Source organism: Arvicanthis niloticus, chromosome 6 (genome assembly GCF_011762505.2).
Source record: "Arvicanthis niloticus isolate mArvNil1 chromosome 6, mArvNil1.pat.X, whole genome shotgun sequence".
Classification (NCBI taxonomy): Eukaryota; Metazoa; Chordata; class Mammalia; order Rodentia; family Muridae; genus Arvicanthis; species Arvicanthis niloticus.
Window position 1 is genome coordinate 89553127 of NC_047663.1, and position 22091 is coordinate 89575217.

Below are 22091 nucleotides of genomic sequence, written 5' to 3' on the forward strand. Positions count from 1 at the left end.
CTCAGGTCTGTTTCCCATGCCACCTTTCGGGACGAGCAGTAGACGCTGCCCCATTGGGCATCCTCCGCTACTAGGTTCCGGCGTTGCTCCTAGTTCACGCCCCGCCTCCACCATCGCAGTTGTTTCCTTCCAATCCTGAGTACGCCGCAGCCCCGCCTCTCGCTCAAGACCCTGCCCCTTACTCTTCTCGTCCTCAGCCTCCCACCCCGCCCCAAGTTAGAAGCTCCGCCCCACACCGTAGTTCTGCCTCCACACCGAGATCCAGCCTCCGCAGTAGTCCCGCCCCACACCACGGCCCCGCCCCCGCACTTCCGGGCGGCGCCGGCGGGGGCGCTCGGGCCTGGGCTTCAGGGCTCTGGGCTCAGGCTCCCGGCTCAGGGAAGCGCTTGCGGCCGTTGCGGCAGCCGCCGCCGCCGCAGGAGCCTGCTGGGGTCGGGCTGGAGCCTCTTTCCAGAGAGGGCTGGTGAGAGTGAACAGCGGGTCTTGGCGGCTCTCTGCGGCCTGCCTCGCGCCGCCTTCGGGCCACGGGTCGCCGAGCCGTCGCCGCCGCCGCGATGGGGGCCCTCCAGGGCCGCGCCCCCGCCGTGGCCCGCCCGCTGAGCCGCCGCTGATCGCATGGGCCTCGCCGGGCCGGGAGCCAGGCCCCGGGCCGCGCCTCCACAGCCGCCGCGCGCTGGTGAGTAGTGGGAGCCGGCGGGCGCGCTCCTGTGGCGCGGAGGCCTGCTGCCCGGGGCTGCGGGAGTAGGCCGCGCTAGGCCGGCGTACGCGGACCCGGAAGAGAGGGGCGCGCGGGTTACGGGCGGGAGGCGTGTCGGAGCGCGGCCCGCGATGTGCGAGGTTGTGCCCGGCGCAGGGAGACCAGAGCTCCAAGGGGACGCTGAGCAGGAGAGGTGGCAGGCTCTGATGTATGAGTAGAGGCGTGGGGGACTGCATAACATGCTAGACATGTGGGGAGAAGGGCTTTGGGGGGGCCGATGTGCCAGGGAAGAATGATAGTAGGGCGTGGGGAAAGCAAAGGCCTGTGTGAACAGGACAAGGGAGTAAGGAAAACCAAGGATCCTAAGAATGATCTACAGTTGGGTTTGTGTCTGCTGAGTGTAGTGTACTTGTTCATGGGTCTGGCACACGCTTAGGATGTGGGTGAGTTGGTGCTGAGGAGATGCTGGTGCTAGACTATGTGTGTGTCCTCCCTTCGAGTCATCCCCTGATCCCTATGAAAAAGTAAAGAAAACGAGTACGAGCAATCCAAGGAGGCACTCTATGTTGTGGTTTGGCTTGCCAGATACCCACTTGTTCTGGTGTTCATTACTCAACCCTCCCCCGAAACAAAACAAAATCCCTCCAAACCAAAATCCGGAGCACACATTTTTAGTTGGGCATAAATAATACAGAAAGAAAAAAAAGTAAGGATTTTCCTCAGCCCATCTTCAAGATAACTTGTAAAGAGTCGTCATTTCATGTGTACTCCTCCCTTTAACTTTGACATGTTCCTTTACTCACAGCCTGTTTTGGAGAACATGGAGTCTGACTCTATTTGAGAGAGGCAGTAGCTGGTTTCAGGTTTAGAGCTTCACTTTAGGGTCGAGAAAGTATATGAAGCACAAGGATTTTGTCTGATTTTTCAGCAGTATTGACTTGTCCTACATTTTCCAGAGAAACAAAGTGGGTTCTATTGTCCGTTAAGATTTTATGTGATAGGGGACTGGACTAGATGTGAAATGAGAGCCCTGACCTTTTAAGAATCTAATTAATGGCTTGTTAGTAAAATGCTAGTCATAGTATTACTTCCACATTCAACCTAAATCATAAGCTTGGAAGTTATATTTGAGTATAAGCAATATATACAAGTACACCAGGGTTATGTGTTTTGACAGTGTCAAAGGGAATTTTATATATTATCAGACTTGTATATTACCTGTATATTACGGAGTCCCTTTATAGGTGTTGGCTGCAGATTTGAGGCTGGATTTTGTGCTATGGGCTTTAAACTCTTACTGAATTACCATAGCTGCTTTATGTGTGGTCTTTCTGTGTGCCTTAAATGTTAGGTGTCCTCTGTGGGAGTCCAGGGATTATTGGAAATTGGACTGTTTCAATGTTAGTAATTTGTGGGAATGTTCATGTTCAGGAATAGGTGGCCAGGAGTACAGGCCCCTCTTTCCTGTGATGATATCCTAGATAAGAGCATAGTAGACATGAAGGGCTGGTGTGGTGTTTCAGATGTCCAAGGTGCTTACCGCATGTAGACAGAACTCCCAGAAAGTGACTGAAGTTAAAGAGAGGTCCAAGAGCAGCAGGAGACCACAGTCATAGGGCCTGTGACCTTAAGAAACAGGCTGGTCCTGCTGAGGCTGAGATTATAGCTTACCTAAGAAGTCATTAGCTGCAGAAATGTCATACTTCATGCCTCTTCCTTAGAGCCATTAGTAATCTAACCATCAACATTGTTAGCCGGTAAAGTGTGTATTGTGTGAGAATGAGCAAAAGATGGATTTTATGGAAGTCAGGGCTCAGCCCTGTAAAATGGTGACCAAGGACAGACACTCCCTCTTTGGTTGTTGATGTGCATCATGTTGTTTTTTGTTTTGTGACAAGGTCTCTTATACCCCAGACTGCCCTCTAACTCATGTAGCTAAGAATAACCTTGAACTAACTCCTCATCCTTCTGCCTCTACCTCCCTACAGAGATGTGCATCACCACTCTCAGTTTTATGCAGTGTTGGGGATCTGGGCATGAAACACAGGCCTCAAGCTTGCTAGGTGACACTCTACTATGACCTTGAACTCTTTTGTTTTATTTTTGAGACACCGTTTCTCTCTATAGTTTTGGCTGTTCTGGAACTCTGGCTGCTCTGTAGATCAGGTTGGCCTTGAATTCAGAGATCCACCTCTCTCTGCCTCCCAAAGGCTGGGACCATCCACCATTCGGCTGACCCTGAACTCTTGATCAGGTCTTGAATTTTCCCTCATTTTTCCAAGTGCTGGGATTATAGATTTGTGCCACTGGCTTTATTTATTTATTGAGACAGGTTTTCATTTTATAGCCCAGGCTAGCGTTGACTCAGGATGATCCTCTTCTTGCCTCAGCCTCCTGAGTGCTGAGATTTCAGTCATGAACCACCATGCCTTTTTTTTTGTTTTTTGGATTTATTTTGTTCTAGTTATCTGACCCTGACATATACCTCTCTCTAGCTCACTTTTAGCTGGGACCATTTGGGGCTGTGTTGCTATCTCTTCTCCCTTGGGTATGTTGAGAGGCACCGCTGGAGGTCTGTGGGATGTATCAGAAAGGACCAAAGATCATAGCAGAGCTTCCTATCCAAATATGAACAAATTTGGTCCCTTTTGCACACCCTGAATAGCAACAAAAACTATAGTTCTTAACCTCTAAGAGTATAGGTGGTAGGGTTTTCATTGGTGGAGCTAAACCATATTTCCTGTATGCTTCTTAATCAAAAAGCATACTTATACTTGTAACTGATTTTTTTCTGTACCTTTTCTGTCCAAAGTCACCGTATGCTATCAGAGAGAACTTAGCAGCCAAGTATAGCTTTCTGAATCTCTAAAGTTGTCTGTGTTGATAATGCATAGATGCCTCTGAATGTGGACTGTGTCCTTCCATCACTGGTCCAAAGTGTGGAAGGTAGCCAGCCTGTTGATCACTTGATCTCTTAGCTGTTGAGAGCTGGAAGGTCATCTTGCTATGTGGTTGCTCATGAGACATGTCAAGTATGGAAAGTAATAGACAGGAAATACAGAGACTGTTAAACTTGTCATATACCTGACTACATGAGGATCTGTAGTGTGCCTCTTAGTTTCTGAGTGTCACTAGGGCAAATGAGGTGATTGTCCTCATGTATAAGGGAGCAGTGCACTGATGCTGGGGACTGGGGACAGAGGCACCCTTCCTTTTTTTCTAACTTTCCCGTCCCTCTGACATTCATTTCTTCAGCCAGGATAGTGATCTTCAGGCCTTACCATTGAAGGCATCCCTTGAAGGAGAGATGTCTTCCATGATCCAGGCTTTCACTTAGTGTGAGAGGCATTCTTGTAAAAGTTCCAGAAATTGCCTTAATGATAGAGCAAAAATTGTAGCCGAAATATGTCTCTGCTGGAAGTCTGCACTGAGTCTCTGCTCCAAGTGGGAGTGGGAGGGCATCCCTGCACATCTCAAGAGAACCTCTGGTGTTTCCATAGACCACCTTTCCTAATCCTTGTCCTCTTAATGGTTTTAACAGGAGAGATTGATTCCCTTGGGAGCTGTAAGTACTGAGGTATTAGGGTGCATCGCTCATTGTTCACTGATGCAGAGTCCCAAAATGAATGTCCAGGAGCAGGGTTTCCCCTTGGACCTCGGAGCAAGTTTCACCGAAGATGCCCCCCGACCCCCAGTGCCTGGAGAAGAGGGAGAACTGGTATCTACTGATTCGAGGTCTGTCAACCACAGTTTCTGCTCTGGGAAAGGTACCAGCATTAAAAGTGAGACCTCAACAGCCACCCCAAGACGTTCAGATCTGGATCTGGGATATGAGCCTGAGGGCAGTGCCTCCCCCACCCCACCATACTTGAGGTGGGCTGAGTCACTGCATTCCTTACTGGATGACCAAGATGGGATCAGCCTGTTCAGGACTTTCCTGAAGCAGGAGGGCTGTGCCGACCTGCTGGACTTCTGGTTTGCCTGCAGTGGTTTCAGGAAGCTTGAGCCTTGTGACTCAAATGAGGAAAAGAGGCTGAAGCTTGCAAGAGCTATCTACCGAAAGTACATCCTGGATAGCAATGGCATTGTGTCCAGACAAACGAAGCCAGCCACTAAGAGCTTCATAAAGGACTGTGTCATGAAGCAGCAGATCGATCCTGCCATGTTTGACCAGGCACAGACGGAAATCCAGTCCACCATGGAGGAGAATACCTACCCTTCCTTCCTAAAGTCTGACATTTATTTGGAATACACAAGGACAGGCTCAGAGAGTCCGAAGGTCTGCAGTGACCAGAGCTCAGGGTCTGGGACAGGGAAGGGCATGTCTGGATATCTGCCCACTTTGAATGAAGATGAAGAATGGAAATGTGACCAAGATGCAGATGAGGATGATGGCCGAGACCCTGTCCCCCCCAGCAGGCTCACCCAGAAGCTGCTATTGGAGACTGCTGCCCCGAGGGCCCACTCAAGTAGACGGTACAACGAAGGCAGAGAGCTCAGGTGAGTTCGGCACAGGGTGTCCATTTTCTGTACACAGCTCAGAGACCTGGCAAAGGAGCAAGGGAAAGGTATTGGTAACAGGTGGCCTTGTTTTTAACCCCAGCTGAAATCTCTGCTGCTGCTGCTGCTGCTGCTGAATTATGATTTTATTTCCTACTTAGATACTTTCATACTTGTCACAGATACCGTCTTATATTTTGTAGCATTGAGAATGCAACAAACAAGATTTGCCAGGTGTAATCCCACCTACTTGGGAAGCTGAGGCAGGAGAATGGAAAAATTGTGTGTCAGTCTGGGCAACTTGTACAGATTCAAAATGAGAAGGTGTAGAGGCTTAGTAGAGTTCTGCATAGCATGCAGGAGACTCTGAGTTCCCTCTTTAGTAACACATGTACTACTAAATATAGGGCTTTGTGAATTATAAACATATGGCTTTGTGAATTATTAGAAGCATGAGAATTCTTAGAAATCATAATGTTTAAACTTTACCCTTGAGCACAAAATTCATGTCTTCTTGCATAGAAGGACTTTAACCCTTAATAATGAGAGAGAAATACATTCAGATGCATAGAGAATTCTAATTTATTTTTATTTTAGACTCATTTAATTTTTTTATGTGTATGAGTGTTTTGTATGTATGTATGTGTGTGCCTACTGTCCACAGAAGTCAGAAGACGGTGTCAGATCCCCTGAGGCTTGAGTTAACAGATGGTTGTGAGCCACCACGTAGGTGCTGGGAATCAACCCCAGCCCTTTAGAAGGGCAGCAGGTCTAAGCCATCACTCTAATTCCCCCTCCCCCTTGCTAATTTTTCAATCAGTATTTTGGATTCTTTCTGGAGGATGAGACAGTAGTGAGGCAGTTTCTGTGTAGTCAGTTGTTGGAGGATTCAGAAAACTCCTGCTGGCCGTGCTTGGAGTTCCAGCATTGAACCTTTTCCCTCCATGGTGTGATCAGCGGAAAGTACTCTGATTGTCTGTTCTGACGTACGCAGCTTGAAGAGCAGTGCAGCGGCACTCTCCAGACATGAGCATGACTTTGAAACTTGTTTCATCACCTTTCTCTATAATACACTTACTTGTGGTGTGTGTGTGTGTCCATGTGTCCATGTCCATCCACCTTATATGGTGGTGTGGGGGAGGCACTGCCTTCAGGCTCATATGTGGCTTATGTGTGCATGTGTGGTAAGAGAACTACTTATAGAAGGCATTTTTACCCTGTGAATTCTTGGGATTGAATGCGGTCACTAGTCTTGGTGACAGACCCCTTTACCTGCTGAGTTGTCTTGCCAGACCAAGCTTTACTGTTTTTTTTTAATTCAGTATCATCGTGGTTACAGGAGGCTTGGTTGGCTGGGTTGGTGCTTATTGCACTTGTGAGCAGAGTTTGTGTTTTTTTGCTTATTTCCCTAGAGCTGATGATTAGAGACCTAACTTACCTTTGTTCCCAACCTGAAAACCATTTCGGAATGTTGAGATAGTTGATGTTTAGAGCCAGGACTGAGCTGGGTGTAGTGGCTTAGGGGTTACATCAAGTGGGTTCTGAAGGAAGGAGGTTCATTGACCTATAAAGAAGAGCAGCAGTCAGATGTGGTGGCCCACGCCTTTAATCCCACCCAGCACTTGGGAGCAGAGGCAGGCGGATCTCTGAGATCGAGGCCAGCCTAGTTTACTGAGCTAGTTCCAGGACAACCAGGCTATACAGAGAAATCCTGGGGGGCTGGGGGCAGTTTGTACATGGACATGGATGGACTGAGGCTGTTCTTTAAGCTTACTGTGACCACAAAGAAATCAAAATTGGTCACTTACAAAACTACAGAATTAATACTTCTTTAAGTTTAAAAGAGAGCTGGGGCGGTGGTGGCGCACGCCTTTAATCCCAGCACTTGGGAGGCAGAGGCAGGCGGATTTCTGAGTTTGAGGCCAGCCTGGTCTACAGAGTGAGTTCCAGGACAGCCAGGGCTATACAGAGAAACCTTGGGGTGGGGGGGGGGTAGTTTAAGAGACAAAGTTCAACATATACAGTTTTTATTCATTATCAGTAGCCAGCTGCTGTGAAACAGGGTCTTATGCATCCCAGGTAGGCCTAAAAATTTCCCTATATAACAGAGAATGACTTGAGCTTCTGAGTCTCCTGCGTCCACCTTGTGAATTCTGGGATCACAGTCATGCACCAACAATTTATGCTGAGGATTAAACCTAAAGCCATGGATGTTGACAGACATTTGACCAATTGAAGTACATTCTTAGCATGTTTAATTTTTGACACAGGATCTCCTGTATCCCTCTGATTTGCTGTGTAGCTGAGGATGGCCTTGAACTCTGCCTTCCACGTGCTCAGGTTATAGGCAGTTTCCATTCTCTTTTTTAAATTTTTTTCACACCTCATTTTCAACATGTCTTTTGGCTTTTTTTTTTCTTCATGTTTTTTGTTTTCAGTGTTAATGATTTTATTCAAGACTTCATGCATTAGAGGCAAGTGCTTGCCAATCATTTATCCCCTCCTCCCAACTTTCTTACAGGAAGAATATGTTCTGCCTGTCAAGCAGTGGGCTGTAGTTAGGATGCACTAGGTTGGGAGTAAGAAAATCCAGTCTACTGAGATTAATTTTTGACTCAATTGATAAGTCTTTCATGTGCTTTGATTAGAAATCCAACACCATTTTTTTTTTATCTTTTTCTTCTTTCCTCTTCTTCCTCTTCTCTTCTTCCTCCTTTTTTCTTTTTGAGACAGGGCCTCACTATTTAGCCCTGGCAAATTTAGTACTCTTTGTAGACCTCAAACTCTCAGAAATTCCTCTTCCTCCTCTGCTTTTGCCTCCTGACTGCTATGACTAAAGGCGTGTGCTACTACACCTGACTAGCACTTTTCTTTACAGTTTAATGAGCCTGCTTTTTTTGACTACCCACTTGGTTGGGTCCGTTGTGGTGGAGGTGAGGTGGCCGCCTCTGTGAACTTGTGCTTTTTTTTTTTTTTCCCTCTGTAGCCCTGGCTATCCTGGAACTCACTCTGTAGACCAGGCTGTCCTTGAACTCAGAAATCCGCCTGCCTCTGCCTCCCAAGTGCTGGGATTAAAGGCGTGCGCCACCACCGCCTGGCCCGGCCTGGCCAGAACTTGTGCTCTTAACTACCCTTGCTTACTAGACTTTCCCACACCAGTGAAGGAACGTTCTTCACTGGCTCATAGTCGGGAGCAATTTTGCTGCTATGTCCTGCCGATACTTGAATGCTTAAAGCATTCTCAACTTGTGGGTCGTGACCCCTTTGGGGGTTGTTGAATGACCTCTTCACAGGGGTCACCTAAGACTGCCAGAAAATACAGACATTTACATTATGATTCATAACAATAACAAGATTACAGTTAAGTAGCAGCAGAGATAATTTTATGGTTGGAGCCAATACAATATGAGGTCGCGGATTAGGAAGATTGAGAACCACTGACTTAGAGCCTGACAATGGGCTATTGCACTTAAGCTAAGTAGAGCCATCCTATAAGGAAAGCCAGACAGCATGGCTGTTCCCCAGTAGTGGGACAGGTAGTGGGGGAGGAGTCCTCTAAAAGAAGATTGGGGCTGATGGGAGTTGGGAAAAGAAGTTGATGCTGAATAGATGACTAGCAAATGTTACTAGGAAGGAGGCCCTGGAACTAAATCTTCCTGGGTGATAATGCAAAGAGCCAGATGTAGTAGAGATGATACCAACAGATTTGGGTCACTGGCTTTCTTGTTTGGTGTCTCTGTGGTTTGGGTGCTCTGCCGTGCTCTTGTTGGTGGCTGTTCTGCCTTGGCAGAAGTTGCCATTGCTGTCCTCTTGTGTTAATGCATGTGCTTGGTGATTTTCATAGATGATTTGAGGATTCTGTCAGATCTGAAAAGGCATGATAGGCTCACATGAAAACAAGACCATTCTTGATTGGTTTTTGCATTCACTATTCTCATGCAGCGTCTTTTCATGTGAGCATTTGCCCCACCCTCCTTTTTGTCTTGTTTTGTGTTTTTTTTGTTTGTTTGTTTTTGTTTTTTTTTTTTTGTTTTGTTTTTTTGTTTTTGTTTTCGAGACAGGGTTTCTCTGTGTAGCCCTGGCTCTCCTGGAACTCACTCTGTAGACCAGGCTAGCCTCGAACTTAGAAATCCGCCTGCCTCTGCCTCCCAAGTGCTGAGATTAAAGGTGTGCGCCACCACCGCCCGGCTTGTTTTGTGTTTTGAGACAGGGTTTCTTTGTGTAGCCTTAGTTATCCCAGAAAACTGACTGTATAGATCAGGCTGGCTTTGAACTTACAGAAATCTGCCTGGCTTTGCCTCGAGAATGCTTGAGATCAAGGGTATGTGCAACCACATTGCTATGTAGCAAAGGCTGGTCCTGCACTTCTTTCTCTTCTGTCTCTACCTCCCAAACCTTGAGTTTTTAGTATGCCACCACATCTGACCTCTTTTTTTGTTGTTTGTTGCTTTTTGAAGTTTTAAGATTTAGCCAGGCACTCGTAGCACTAGGCAATGGAAACAGAAGCGGGTGAATCTCTGTGAGTACAAGGCCAACTTGGTTTACAGAGTGGGTTCTAGGATAGCCAGGGCTACACAGAAACCCTGTCTTGAAAACCTAGGAAAATTTTTTTTTAAAAGATTTATTTGTTCATTTGTGTGTGTTTATGGAGGGGAGCACAGTGTCTACAAAGCTGGAAGAGGGAATTGGAAACTCTGGAGATAGAGTTACAGGAAGTTCTATGGGCCACCTTACTTGGGTGCTGGGAACTGAACTTCAGTTATGGGCTCTTGACCCTGGATCATCTTCCCAGACACTTTTTACTTTATGTTTCCTTTCCTTCCTCCCTCCCTTTCTTTTACAGGGACTCACTCGCCTTGTATGCCTGGCCAACCTAGAACTCACTAGGTAGACCAGTTTGGCCTTGAACTCACAGAAATCCACTTGGCTCTTCTGGGATTAAAGTTCTGGGATTAAAGGTGTTTGTCACCACATTGGATCCCGTTTTTCTCCTTGAGATGGGCTCTTACTCTTAGCTCACACTGGTCTTTAACACAGCAGTCCTATCTCCGTTTCCCACATATTGGGATTAGAAGAGTGCCTCCATACCCACACTACCCACAGTTTGCCTTTTTTACATTGTGTTTGTATATGTGTGCATGTACTACAGAGCACATGTGAAGGTCAGAGGACAACTTGCAAGAGGCTCTTCTCTCCTTCCACCATGTGAATACTAGGGTTTGAAGTCAGATTGGCAGGCTTGGCAGCTAAGTCAGCTCCTTTACCTAATGATCTATTTCTCCAAGGTTTGAATGTCATAAATGATGGTGTTTTTTTTTTTTTTGTTGTTTTTATTTTCATTTTTAGACTTATTATCTTTTTTTTTAGACTTATTATCTTATGTTTTGTGTTTGTGTGTGGGCATAAGTGTATGAATGTGTCTTACATGGAGGAAGGTGCGCTTGGATGTACCTGCTCTATAGCCCCACAGTTTTAACAGGCACGAATTAGCAGGGTCCTGGCAGTTTGCTGAGTGGTTTGGCACTCAGGCCCAGGGATTGTGACATACTAACCGGCAGATTTGGGTTTTACTCTGCTTGGTTGGTGATCCTGGCTCACAATGTCATTTGATTTTGGTTGGGTTTCTTGACAAGTCTTAATGATCAGGTCTGAAGTAAGCCCTGCATGCCACTTGACTGCTGGTTTTAACCCTTAACTCCCGAAATGATTTTACATTTATGTCTGCTACTCTTAATCATTCTTGCTAGCTGTGTCCTTCCCTGTGCACAGATAGAGCCTCCTGGATCTTTCCCTAATATCTTCCTGAGGCCAACACAGTGGTATACTTCTGGTCAGGTTTGGTTGCTGCTGCCATTGACATGGAGAGGACTTCAGATGGTGTTGTCAGCAAGAGCAGTGTGGTGTAGCTGGGTTCCTGCCACACCCCTCTCCACTTAGAAAACAAGAGGATCTTTTAGACATGGTAACTAGCTCTTATTCTCTAGCCCTAGCTGCAGCATCCACACAAAGGTCAATGTCTACAAGGCATTCAGCTGGAGTCCCAGCAGGTCTCATCCTTGAAAAATTATCTGCTGTGTGTAGTGATAGGATCCCTGCACTTCAGTGTGTGAGTCCAGGCCAATCCATACTCAGACAGTGATCTCATCCTTGGATTGTCAAGCTCCACTGGCATTCCGAGTCAGGGAGGAAGTCCTTTTACAGGACCCCAAGTTCCAGGTAGAAAGAATGGACAGTGGTGGCGCACGCCTTTAATCCTAGCACTTGGGAGGCAGAGGCAGGCAGATTTCTAAGTTCGAGGCTAGCCTGGTCTACAGAGTGAGTTCCAGGATAGCCAAGGCTACACAGAGAAAACTTGTCTCAAAAAAAATTTTTTTTTTCTTTATTCTCCAGCCCTCTTGCTAGAGGAACTATTAAGCCTGTCAGTCAATTTATTGTTTCTGGTGATGGCTTAACAACAAAAAAAGAAAGAAAATAAATTTTTGAGACAGTTTCTCTGTATATTCTTGGCAACCCTGGAACTTGCTCTGTACTTGTTGAAGGCCAGCTTCTACAACCAAAGGGTTAAGCCAATTGGGGTTGGTGCTAATAGCTGTTGGGGGCAGGGGTCAGCCCTGGTAGTGCTGCCATGGAGCAAAACCTAATTATCTGGGGCTGCTAATCTCTGTGACTGGCAAGAAATTTCAAATTCTTTAAGCTGTTTGGGGGACAGTGAGAAAGAAAAGAGAAAAAATTCATACATTAACACATACAAACTTAGTGGCTGAAACATATCAGGCTCCTACAAGCAAGCTCCAATAAGCAAGCTCTAACAACTTTATATGTACACATTCAGACAGACAGACAGACAGACACACATTCACACTTTGGGCGACACACATTCACACTTTGGGCGAATAGATCAAAGCTCTAGTGAACAAGCTCTAACCATTTATATAAACACGTATATACATATTTATATATATTACACACACACTTGATGGATAGAGCAAAGTTCTAGTAAGCAAGCTCTAACCATTTACATATACACATATATACATATTTATGTATATTATACACACACTTGGACAGAGCAAAGCTCTAGTGAGCAAGTTCTAACCATTTTACATATGCATTGTGATGGTGTGCATATGCTCGTCCCAGGGAGTGGCACTGTTAGAAGGTATGGCCTTGTTGGAGGAAGTGTGTCACTGTGGGGTGGGCTTGGAGATCTTCCTCCTAGCTGCCTGAGGATGCCCAGTCTGTTCCTGACTTCCTTCTGATGAAGATGTAGAACTCTCAGCTCCTCCTGTACCATGCCTGCCTGGATGCTGCCATGCTTCTACTTTGATGATAATGGACTGAACCTCTGAACTTGTAAGCCAGCCCCAATTAAATGTGTTTGTTCACAGCAGTAAAACCCTAAGACATACATAGTTAGTGGATAGAGCAAAACTCCTAACAAGCAAGTGCTAACAACTTTATTTTTTCTCTTAGCTTGTTTATACCCTCAAAACAAAGTTCTTTATGTAAAAGGAAGAATTTCCTCATTAAAAAGCAGATAAAATAAAAAAAACATTAAATGTTATACAAGAGGAGTTACAGCAGGATTACTGAAAAGTGCAAAACAGTAGTTTTATCTATCATTCAGTAAACTCATTATAAGTTCAAAGCAATAGTTTTTATGTCATAGATTAACAAAATTTTTACCAAGAAACAGGTCATCTATCTTAGTCTTATTTTTGAAGTCTAGCTAATCATCCATTCTCTGTTCTTACACTCATACTAGACTTACCCACTCCTTGTCCATGACCATACTCATCCTGATGCACACCTGCGGCCTAATCCCTGGACCTAACCTAGAATGAATATTTTCTTTCTAGTGCAATGTATGTGCTTGTAACTCAATGAAAAATCACTGTCTACTTTTCCACCCTATGCAGCCTTTACTTACTATTGAATGAGGAGGGGCACAATCTGTTCTTGAGTCTAACTTTATTACACCTTTCTGGCAAAACAACTCCTTAAACTTTCTATCAATTACTCTTTCTAAAACTATCTAAATCAAATCAAGAATGCTGTAAAATCATTAATTCATCTGAGCAATATTATTTTATAAGAGTTCATCTTGGGGCTGGAGAGATGGCTCAGTGGTTAAGAGCACTGACTGCTCTTCCAGAGGTCCTGAGTTCAATTCCCAGCAACCCACATGGTAGCTCACAACAGTCTGTGATGATGGGATCCAATGCCCTCTTCTGGCATGCAGGCAGAACACTGTGTATATAATAAAAAAAATTTTTTTTAAAAAGGTCATTTTTATATTGATCTGCTGGAAATTTGCTCAACAGAGTGGGCTAACACCCAGGAAGCAATCATAACAGAGTATAGGCAGAAAGGGTTTTTCTTTGACCAGTCAGGCCATGTCAGAACAGTGAGGAATACAGCCATGAGAAGCAGATCAGCAGCAAAAAGCAATCCTGGGACAAAGCCCCTGGGGCAGTGCTTTCCAGAGTTCACCCCTGGCAGCCATGCAAAACAGTGGACTGTTCCCAGGAAGCTGTCTACTGCAGCTCTTCTGCATGGCATCTGCCAGTAGACCAGGCTGTCCTTGGACTCCTAGAGATCCACCTGCCTTTGTCTCCCAAATGCTGGGAGGGTATGTCTCCATCAACTAGCAGAAAAAAGAAATTGTAAGAGAAAACACCCAGTAGGTGCATAGCTCTAAAGGTTAACTTTGGGTCATGATTTGAGGGAGTCAGAGGCTCCAGTGAGAACATCTGGTTTCACTTGATGTTAGCCAAAAGGCCAGGAAGCTGTGAGAGAACATCTATTTAGTTTCAGAGGAGGGTGTAGTCTGTTGAGCCTGCGTTTGAAGACACAGACACAGGATGTCTTAGACTGACTTGACCTATGGTACTATTTCTTCATGGCCATTTGTGACTGAAAATTCATCATTTAGTCTGACTTCCTTGTAGCCCTCTTGTATACTCTCGCTGTGGCCTTGGGCATGGGGCTAAGGGAGAGAGCAAGTCCCTGTTGCTGTGCAACAGATGTCTAGCTGCTTGTGTAGAGTGAATTCTTATTACATGACTTCAGAATGAGAAAACTGGAGGCTCCTAGACAGTTTTAACATACAGATTTAGATTCTTGGGGGGAAACCTTGAGAGTTCTCACCCTTGGTATCTGGGTAACTTCCTGGTCCTTTTGGAACTTATATTTCTTCCCCATTACTATTAAGAAATGTCTGGTAAGGAAGCCAGTGAGAAGCCCTGTTGTTAAGTTTAAAATAATTTATTTAATTTAATGTGCATTGGTGTGATGTTGTCAGATCCCCTGGACCTAGAGCAGTTATGAACTGCCATGTGGTTGCTGGGACTTGAACCTGGGTCCTCTAGAAGAGCAGCCAGTGCTCATGACCACTGAGCCTTTTCTTTAGCTCCCTGATCCAAAAAGTTTTTAAAAACAAAACATTGTCTTAAGTAGTCCAGATTGTCCTCAAACCTGTTCTATAGCTGAGGATTACTTTAAACTCCCAGTTTTCCTGCCTCTACCTCTTACGTACTGGGATTACAGGTGTGAATCATCACATACAGCTTGAGAAATTTAAAAGGTTATTTTTAAGTGTGTATATGTGTGTGCATGCGTGCACACATGAAGATAAACACATACATGCTTGCAAGTACACATACACACACACAAGTGCAGGGACCCACTGAGGCCAGAAATATATATTCCTGAGAGAGATGGAATTACAAGCTGTTGAGGTGCCCAACATGGATGCTAAGAATCAAACTTTTTGTCTTCTGCAAGAGCAGTACATTCTGTTAATTGCTGAGGTATTCTTTTCCCCAATTTTGTATATTATTTGTGTGTGAATGTACACATACCATGGTGTGTGTGTATGTATGTATGTCAGAGAACAATTTTTTGTGGAGTCCATTCTTTTAGCCTTGTATGGTGTCTCACGGTTTCATTGCTGTGAAGAGACACCATGACCAAGGTAACTCTTTTTTTTTTTTTTTTTTTGGTTTTTCAAGACAGAGTTTCTCTGTAGTTCTGGCTGTCTGGAACTCACTCTGTAGACCAGGCTGGCCTCGAACTCAGAAATCCGCCTGCCTCTGCCTCCCAAGTGCTGGGATTAAAGGCGTGCGCCACCACCGCCCGGCAAGGTAACTCTTATAAAGGAAAATATTTAGTTGGGGTGGCTTACAGTTTCACTGGTTCAGTCCATTATCATCATGGTGAGAAGCATGGCAGTGTGCAGGCTGACATGGTTCTAGAGAACAAGCTGAGGGTTCTCCATCTTAATCTGAAGGCAGGAGAAGATTATGGTGGTTCCACACGGGGCAGAAGGATAAAACCTAGGAGACCTCAAAGCCCACCCCCACAGTGATACACCCTCTCCAACAAGGCCACACCTAATCCAACAAGGCCAAACCTCCTAGTAGTGCCATTCCAGGTGGGCCAAGCATTCATATACATGAGCCTATGGGGGCCAAGCCTATTCAAACCACCACAAGTGGATCCCAGGGATTGACTGAACTCAGATTGCCAGGCTTGTTCAACAAGCACTTTTACTCACTGAGTCATCTCAGTAGTCCTCAAGAAATATTTTTTGTTTGTAAATATCCAATGAAAAATATAAAAATTATTTCTGAACTAGGTAGAACTACCTTTTCCCTTTAAGTTGTTTTGAAGTACTCACACCTTTAATCCCAGCAATGACAAAAGAATCCCTGAGTTCAAGGCCAGCCTGGTTTACTTAGAGATTCTGTCTTTTGTTTCTTTTTATTTTTGAGACAGGGATTCTCTGTATAACAGAACCCTGACTGTCCTGAAATTAACTGGAGCTCTGTAGACCATGCTATCCTCGAAGTCTCAGAGATCTGTCTGTCTCAGACTCCTGAGTGCTGGGATTAAAGGTGTGGGTCATCATGCTCTGGATGAGAGAGCATGCTTTAAAGAGGAGAAAGAAAGTTTTGTTTGGAGCTGGTGAGATGACTCAGTAGTTTAAAAGAGCCTGCTCTGAGCCTGAGGATCTGAGTTCGATTCCTAGGATCTACTTAGTAAAAAGAGAGAAATGACTTTCACAAGTTTTCTTTTTTCTTTTTCTTTTATTTTTTTATTTTTTTATTTTTTTTTTTTTTGGTTTTTCAAGACAGGGTTTCTCTGTGTAGCCCTGGCTGTCCTGGAACTCACTCTGTAGACCAGGCTGGCCTCAAACTCAGAAATCCGCCTGCCTCTGTCTCTCAAACAAGTTTTCTGATATCTGCAAACACACCATGGCACACACTCACCCCCACACATTTATACATCTCCACAAATAAATTAATAATATGAAAGAGTTAGGTTCATAGTGAATTTTTAGAAACCTCAGCTTAAGCCTGGTTTGGTGCCACATGCCTTTGGTCCATCTCAGCACTAGAGGCAGGCGGATCTACATGAGTCAAGGGAAGCCTGGTCTACAAAGCAAGTTCCAAAACAGCCAGGGCTACACAGAAAAATGCTGTATCAAAACCAAAAAGAAAAAGAAAGAAAAAGAAACCCTAGCTTAATAAGTTCACAGGCTATAGTTGTAAAATTGACTACCTTCCAACTGTGCTTTTTACTTTTTTGTAAGTATTCTGCAGAATGAGGATGTTGTAGAGAAGCCATAGATAATATGTGGGCGGTACAGAGATTCCCACCAGATGCCTATGGGTTTCAGCCCCTTGGGTGATGGTGGATGACACATTGAGGATCCTAACACTCGGTCTTCCTTCCTCTGCCTCAACTTAGTCTTTGCAGCAGCCCAACCCTACTCAGCCACCTACATCAATTTAGCTGCAGCCCCGGTTCTACCACATGAGCTACTACGTGAATGTAGGGAATCGAACCCAGGTCCCCTAGAAGAGTAGGCTGTGCTCTTAACCACTGAGCCATCTCTTCAGCCCCATTAGAGTAAATCTTAAATATACCATTCTTTCTACCAATGCTGCAGAGATTTTTGTGAACCGTAATTTACCCACTGTACTATCTGTACATGTCAAAAGGTGGGCTTTCCTGCAATAGTCATACAAAACTCCACAGTCTGACAGAACTCCGTGGCATCCATGAAATACTATGGGTCGGGAGTCGGACAAAGAGATTGGGATCAGCTCCAGTCCTGAGCACCCAGGCTGTGTGATGCTGGTGGTACTGGTTTGGTGGGTTTGTGAATGGGAAGCACTTGCAGGCAAGACAAGACTGAACACTTTATGGTAGCTGTCTCTGTGGACTATACTACCTGGGCTCTTACAGCAGTGTTTGAAAAGAGCAGAATTTATATATTTGGCACAGGTTTCTGGCATGTGTACATTTCATTGTGGCATCAGTATGGTCTCTTGAAATTAAGCTGTACCTGTAGGTCAGATGCCTGGTGATTCTGCTTGTGTCTTTGTGTCAGTATGCTAGTTGGTCGTGAGAATTCAAGTTTGGTCTGTGCCTTCCGGCTTTGCCAATCTTTCTACAATCCAGATTTCATTCTCATTCATATATATTTTTACCCTTCAGCTCTTGCTTGTGGCTGAGTTGTGGGAGTTGGTGGAAAGCAAGTTAGTCTGACATTGACAGTTATTCCTTCAGCCCTGTCTAGTCTAAGGGTCTGTGCTTTTGTATGGGAGGAAACTAGCTTTGCTTTGCCCACTATATCTCACCAGTAAGAACATACCACGTGCGTCATATAACCCTTGAGTTATGAATTCCAAAAAGTATGTGATCTGCAGGAACATTCAGGGTGTCTCTTCAGTCACTTCTGTGGGATAGGCAACCATTTTAACATTGAACATAGACAGCCTCTTACCATTTAACCGTGTTTCTGTGGAGCTAGACATTTAGTGCTTGAGTCAAAGTCCCAGTCTTCCCCATCGCTCTACTGCAGTCCCAGGCTTCTATAAGTCATTGATAAGTCTAGAAAGTGAGTGCAGCTCGTTTGGTTGGGCAGTGATCAACCCTGTGCTGCATGTCTCTTAGCTGGGTGGAGCTGTCCTCATCTCCTATCAGCCAGGGAAGTTCTGACTACTGTGGTCCTCTTTTGAGCTCTGTTCCCTTTTAAATACTATAAATGCCGCCCCACCCCCACTCCCTGCGCTGTGGCATTAGCAGCGGTAGTGGAGGTAGTGATTTTCTCCAGATTGTTACTGACTCTAGTCTGCTGGGCACATTTTCTCAGGCAGATATTGATGTATCTCTATAGAGCGATAACTTTCTCCCATCCTTCATCAGGGCTAGTTCTCCAGGGATGCTCTTCTGTACTGTTGGCTACATGGGCTTCTTTCTCTATTTCTCAGACATGCGCATGGTGCTCAGACATACATTCAGGCAAAATACCCATATATATGAAATAAAATAAAGGCTACTTAAGCATGGTGGCTTATAACTTTAATGCCATCCTAGTACTTGGGAGAATGAGGGCTTCCAGTTTAAGACCAGCCTAGTCAACAGAGTGAGACCCCTGTCTCAGAAAGGCAAAAATAGGGGGCTGGAGAGATGACTCAGCAGTTAAGAGCATTAGCTGTTCTTCCAGAGGCTAAGGGTTCAATTCCTAGCAACCACATGGTTCACAACCATCTGTAATGGGATCTTATTCCCTCTTCTGGTGTGTCTGAAGACAGGGACAGTGTACTCATAAATAAAATAAATTAAAAAAAAAAGATGCATTTGTTTTGTGTTTTTGTTTGGTTTTAAGTTTAAAAAATAAAAGAATTAGATGGGCATTGGTGGCACACGCCTGGGAGACAGAAGCAGGTCTCTGATTTCAAGGCCAGCTTGGTCTACAGACTGACTTCCCGGATAGCCAGGGCTACATAGAGATACCCTGTCTCAAAACAAACAAACAAAAACGAAGAACGAACGAACAAATAATTTAAAGAATTAACTTGTAAGGTAGTGAGTAGTATATACCTTTAATCCCCACCCTAGGGAAGCAGAGGCAGGTCGATCTTTTTTGTAAGTTTAAGACCAACTTGGTCTATGTAGTGAGAGCTGTCTCTAAATAAATAAAGTTAAAAGTAAGGCATCCAGTACTTGACACACTATATGTGTGTGTGTGTGTGTGTGTGTGGTGTATATATATATATATATGTATATATATATGTATATATATGTTAATATATAGATTTTTTAAAAAGATATATTTTTATTTATGGTCTACATATGGTCTATGGGTAGGCGTCGATGTCAGTTAATGTTACATGAGTATAAGTGCCTGTTGAGGCCAGAGAGAGTCTCAGAATCTTTGGAGCTAGAGTTCCAGGCAGTTGTGAGCTATTGAATATTGGTGCTGGGAACCATGCTTGAATCTTCTGTAAGAGCAGCACTCTTTAACTGCCGAGCCATCATTTATTTCTCTAGCCCTTACAAAATGTATATTCTGACATTAAACATACTGACATGAGTCTGGAGAGAGGACTCAGTGATTGAGAATACTGCTTGCTCTTACAGAAGATCCAGGTTCCTCCCCATCACTCTAATAGTAGCTCACAACCTCTGGAACTCCAGTTCCAGGGCATCCAATTCTCTTTTCTGGTCTTCATGGTCACCAGGCTCACAACTAGCACACAGACAAAACACCCATACACATAAAATAAAAACAACAAAGCACACTAACATTATGTTCTTGGAAAAAATAAAACAGGATATATTATAAATTTATGTAGCAATAACTAGCTCATACCATGCAAAAAGTACATTAATCAAGATAATACAGGCTCTTGTAGGTTCTAAACTGAAGGATTTTTTTTTTTTTTTAATTTCTCTGCATAATCCTTAAAGCCTGCGACACTTAAATTTGCTAGCCTTTCTCTTGGGAGATAAACTATATTCCAGCAATGATAACAAAGATTAACAGACCCATTGTTTATTATGAGTCATTAAAACATTGTTCAACCGTGGCTGAAACTTGTCGTGTTCTTGCTATGTTGATAAAGCTGTGCTGCCTGGCTATTGGCTGAACTGTTTATATTTGTTCATCTATCAAGAGACTGAATTGAGGTTAAGATAGAAGATATAGTTAGGTTAAAGTCCATCAACTCTGAAGAATTTCTAAACATGCTACCATGGTTATTTACAATTGGATGAAACATTTTGGATAAAGACCTGATAGTTGTTTATTTGGATACTCTATAGAAAATTCTATTAAAAATTCTATTAGAAGGTGCTGACGTACAGAGTGTCCTTTCTGTCCCAAGTAAATGGGCTCCACTGAATGATATTTTCAGTTAGGGTGCCACTGACCCCTGTTCCCTCCCCCACCACACCCCCAGGTGAGTTCTCTTGAAATCTCCTTATTTAGACTGGGGCTGGCATGCTCTGTAAGTTTCTTCATGGTCAGTCTGAAATAAGTCCTGTATGTTTGCATTCCTGTTCCCCAGTGGTCAAATCACTTTTTAAGATTTATTTATTTTATCTATGTGAGTACACTGTTGCTGTCTTCAGACATACCAAAAAAGGGCATTGGATCTTATTACAGATGGTTTTGAGCTGCCATTTGGTTGCTGGGAATTGAACCCAGGACCTCTGGAAGAGCAGTCAGTGCTCTTAACTGTTGAGCCATCTCTCCAGCCCCTAGGTTTTTTTTTAATTAAAAAAATATTTTATGTGTATGGGTGTTTTGCCTACATATATACTTGTGCACCATATATATGCCTGGTACCTGCAGAGGCTAGAAGAGATTCCCCTGAATTGGAGTTATAGATGATTGTAGTGACCATGTTGATGCTGTGACTATAGCCCTAGGGTCTCTGAAAAAAGCAGCCAATGCTCTTCACTTCTGAGCCATTTCTCTAGTCCCTAAGATTTTTTAATTTTATTCATTTAAAATTGTGTGTATATATGCATGAACACCTGGTTTCAGATCTCTAGAGCTAAAGTTACAGGTGGTTTTGAGCCACTTGACATGGGGGCTGGGACTAGACTTAGGACCCCCTGCAAGAGCATTTTTCCAGCCCCTCTTTTTAAAATTTAATTTTAGATAGATAGATGGATAGATAGATAGATAGATAGATAGATAGATAGATAGATAGATAGATAGATATGGGTGTCTTGTACCTTTGGATGGAGATTGAAACTAGGTTATTTGCAAGAACAAGTACTTGTAACTACTGAGCCATTTTTTAGCCGCTGCAGGAATCTTTACCAACTTGAAGTATGCTATACATTGTGATACATGAGTGCTAAACTAGTTTTTCCTGAACACGTTTCCCAAAACTTTCTGTGATTCTACTCTAACTGAAAGAGTTATCCCTTAGGCATATTGTGATTCTGAGTACTATAGTACTAGGTGCTATGTTGCCTTGTGCTTGGTGGTGTGTATGATGTTCAGTCTTTGTGGTATGGGGTGCATGGTGTCAGCAGTATGGGTGGTCCTGGATGCTGTGTTCCTGAGACACTGTGATATGCTCAATGGTGTGGTTGAGTGCTATGGTACTACTGGGTATTGGGTTAGTAGTATATATGATAGTAGTTGCTGTTCTTATTTATTTATTTATTTATTTATTTATTTATTTATTTTGGTTTTTCGAGACAGGGTTTCTCTGTGTAGCCCTGGCTGTCCTGGAACTCACTCTGTAGACCAGGCTGGCCTCGAACTCAGAAATCCGCCTGCCTCTGCCTCCCAAGTGCTGGGATTAAAGGCGTGCGCCACCACCGCCCAGCAGTTGCTGTACTTGTATACAGTTGTCAAACACACTTTGCGGAGCCTAGTTGGGTAGGATTTAATTGGGTGGCATGTCTCTCAAGTGCATTATACCTTTATGCTGAAGGTGAACTCAACTGGTGACCCTTTCTGTGACTATGGCTTCTTTTTCAGGATGGCTTTTATTTGAGATAAGGTCTTGCTGTGTATCCCAGATTAACCTAGGACTTGAGGTATAGTCCAGGCTGGCCTTATACTTAACAGAGA

The 22091-nt window shown here is 44.1% G+C and overlaps 1 protein-coding gene across 2 annotated transcripts in view; it reads left to right on the forward strand.

Annotated features, from left to right (window-relative positions):
• The first annotated feature begins 300 nt into the window (after positions 1-300).
• Axin1 (axin 1) overlaps positions 301-22091 on the forward strand; it is a 55918-nt gene continuing 34127 nt past the window's right edge. Inside the window, exons 1-2 of one of the 2 annotated variants that reach the window (XM_034504973.2) lie at positions 301-676; positions 4239-5197. In XM_034504973.2, coding sequence (XP_034360864.1) covers positions 4305-5197 — 893 coding nt within the window. In that variant the 5' untranslated portion in view covers positions 301-676; positions 4239-4304. The remainder of the gene's footprint in view (positions 677-4238; positions 5198-22091) is intronic. The other variant, XM_034504974.2, reaches the window with a different exon arrangement.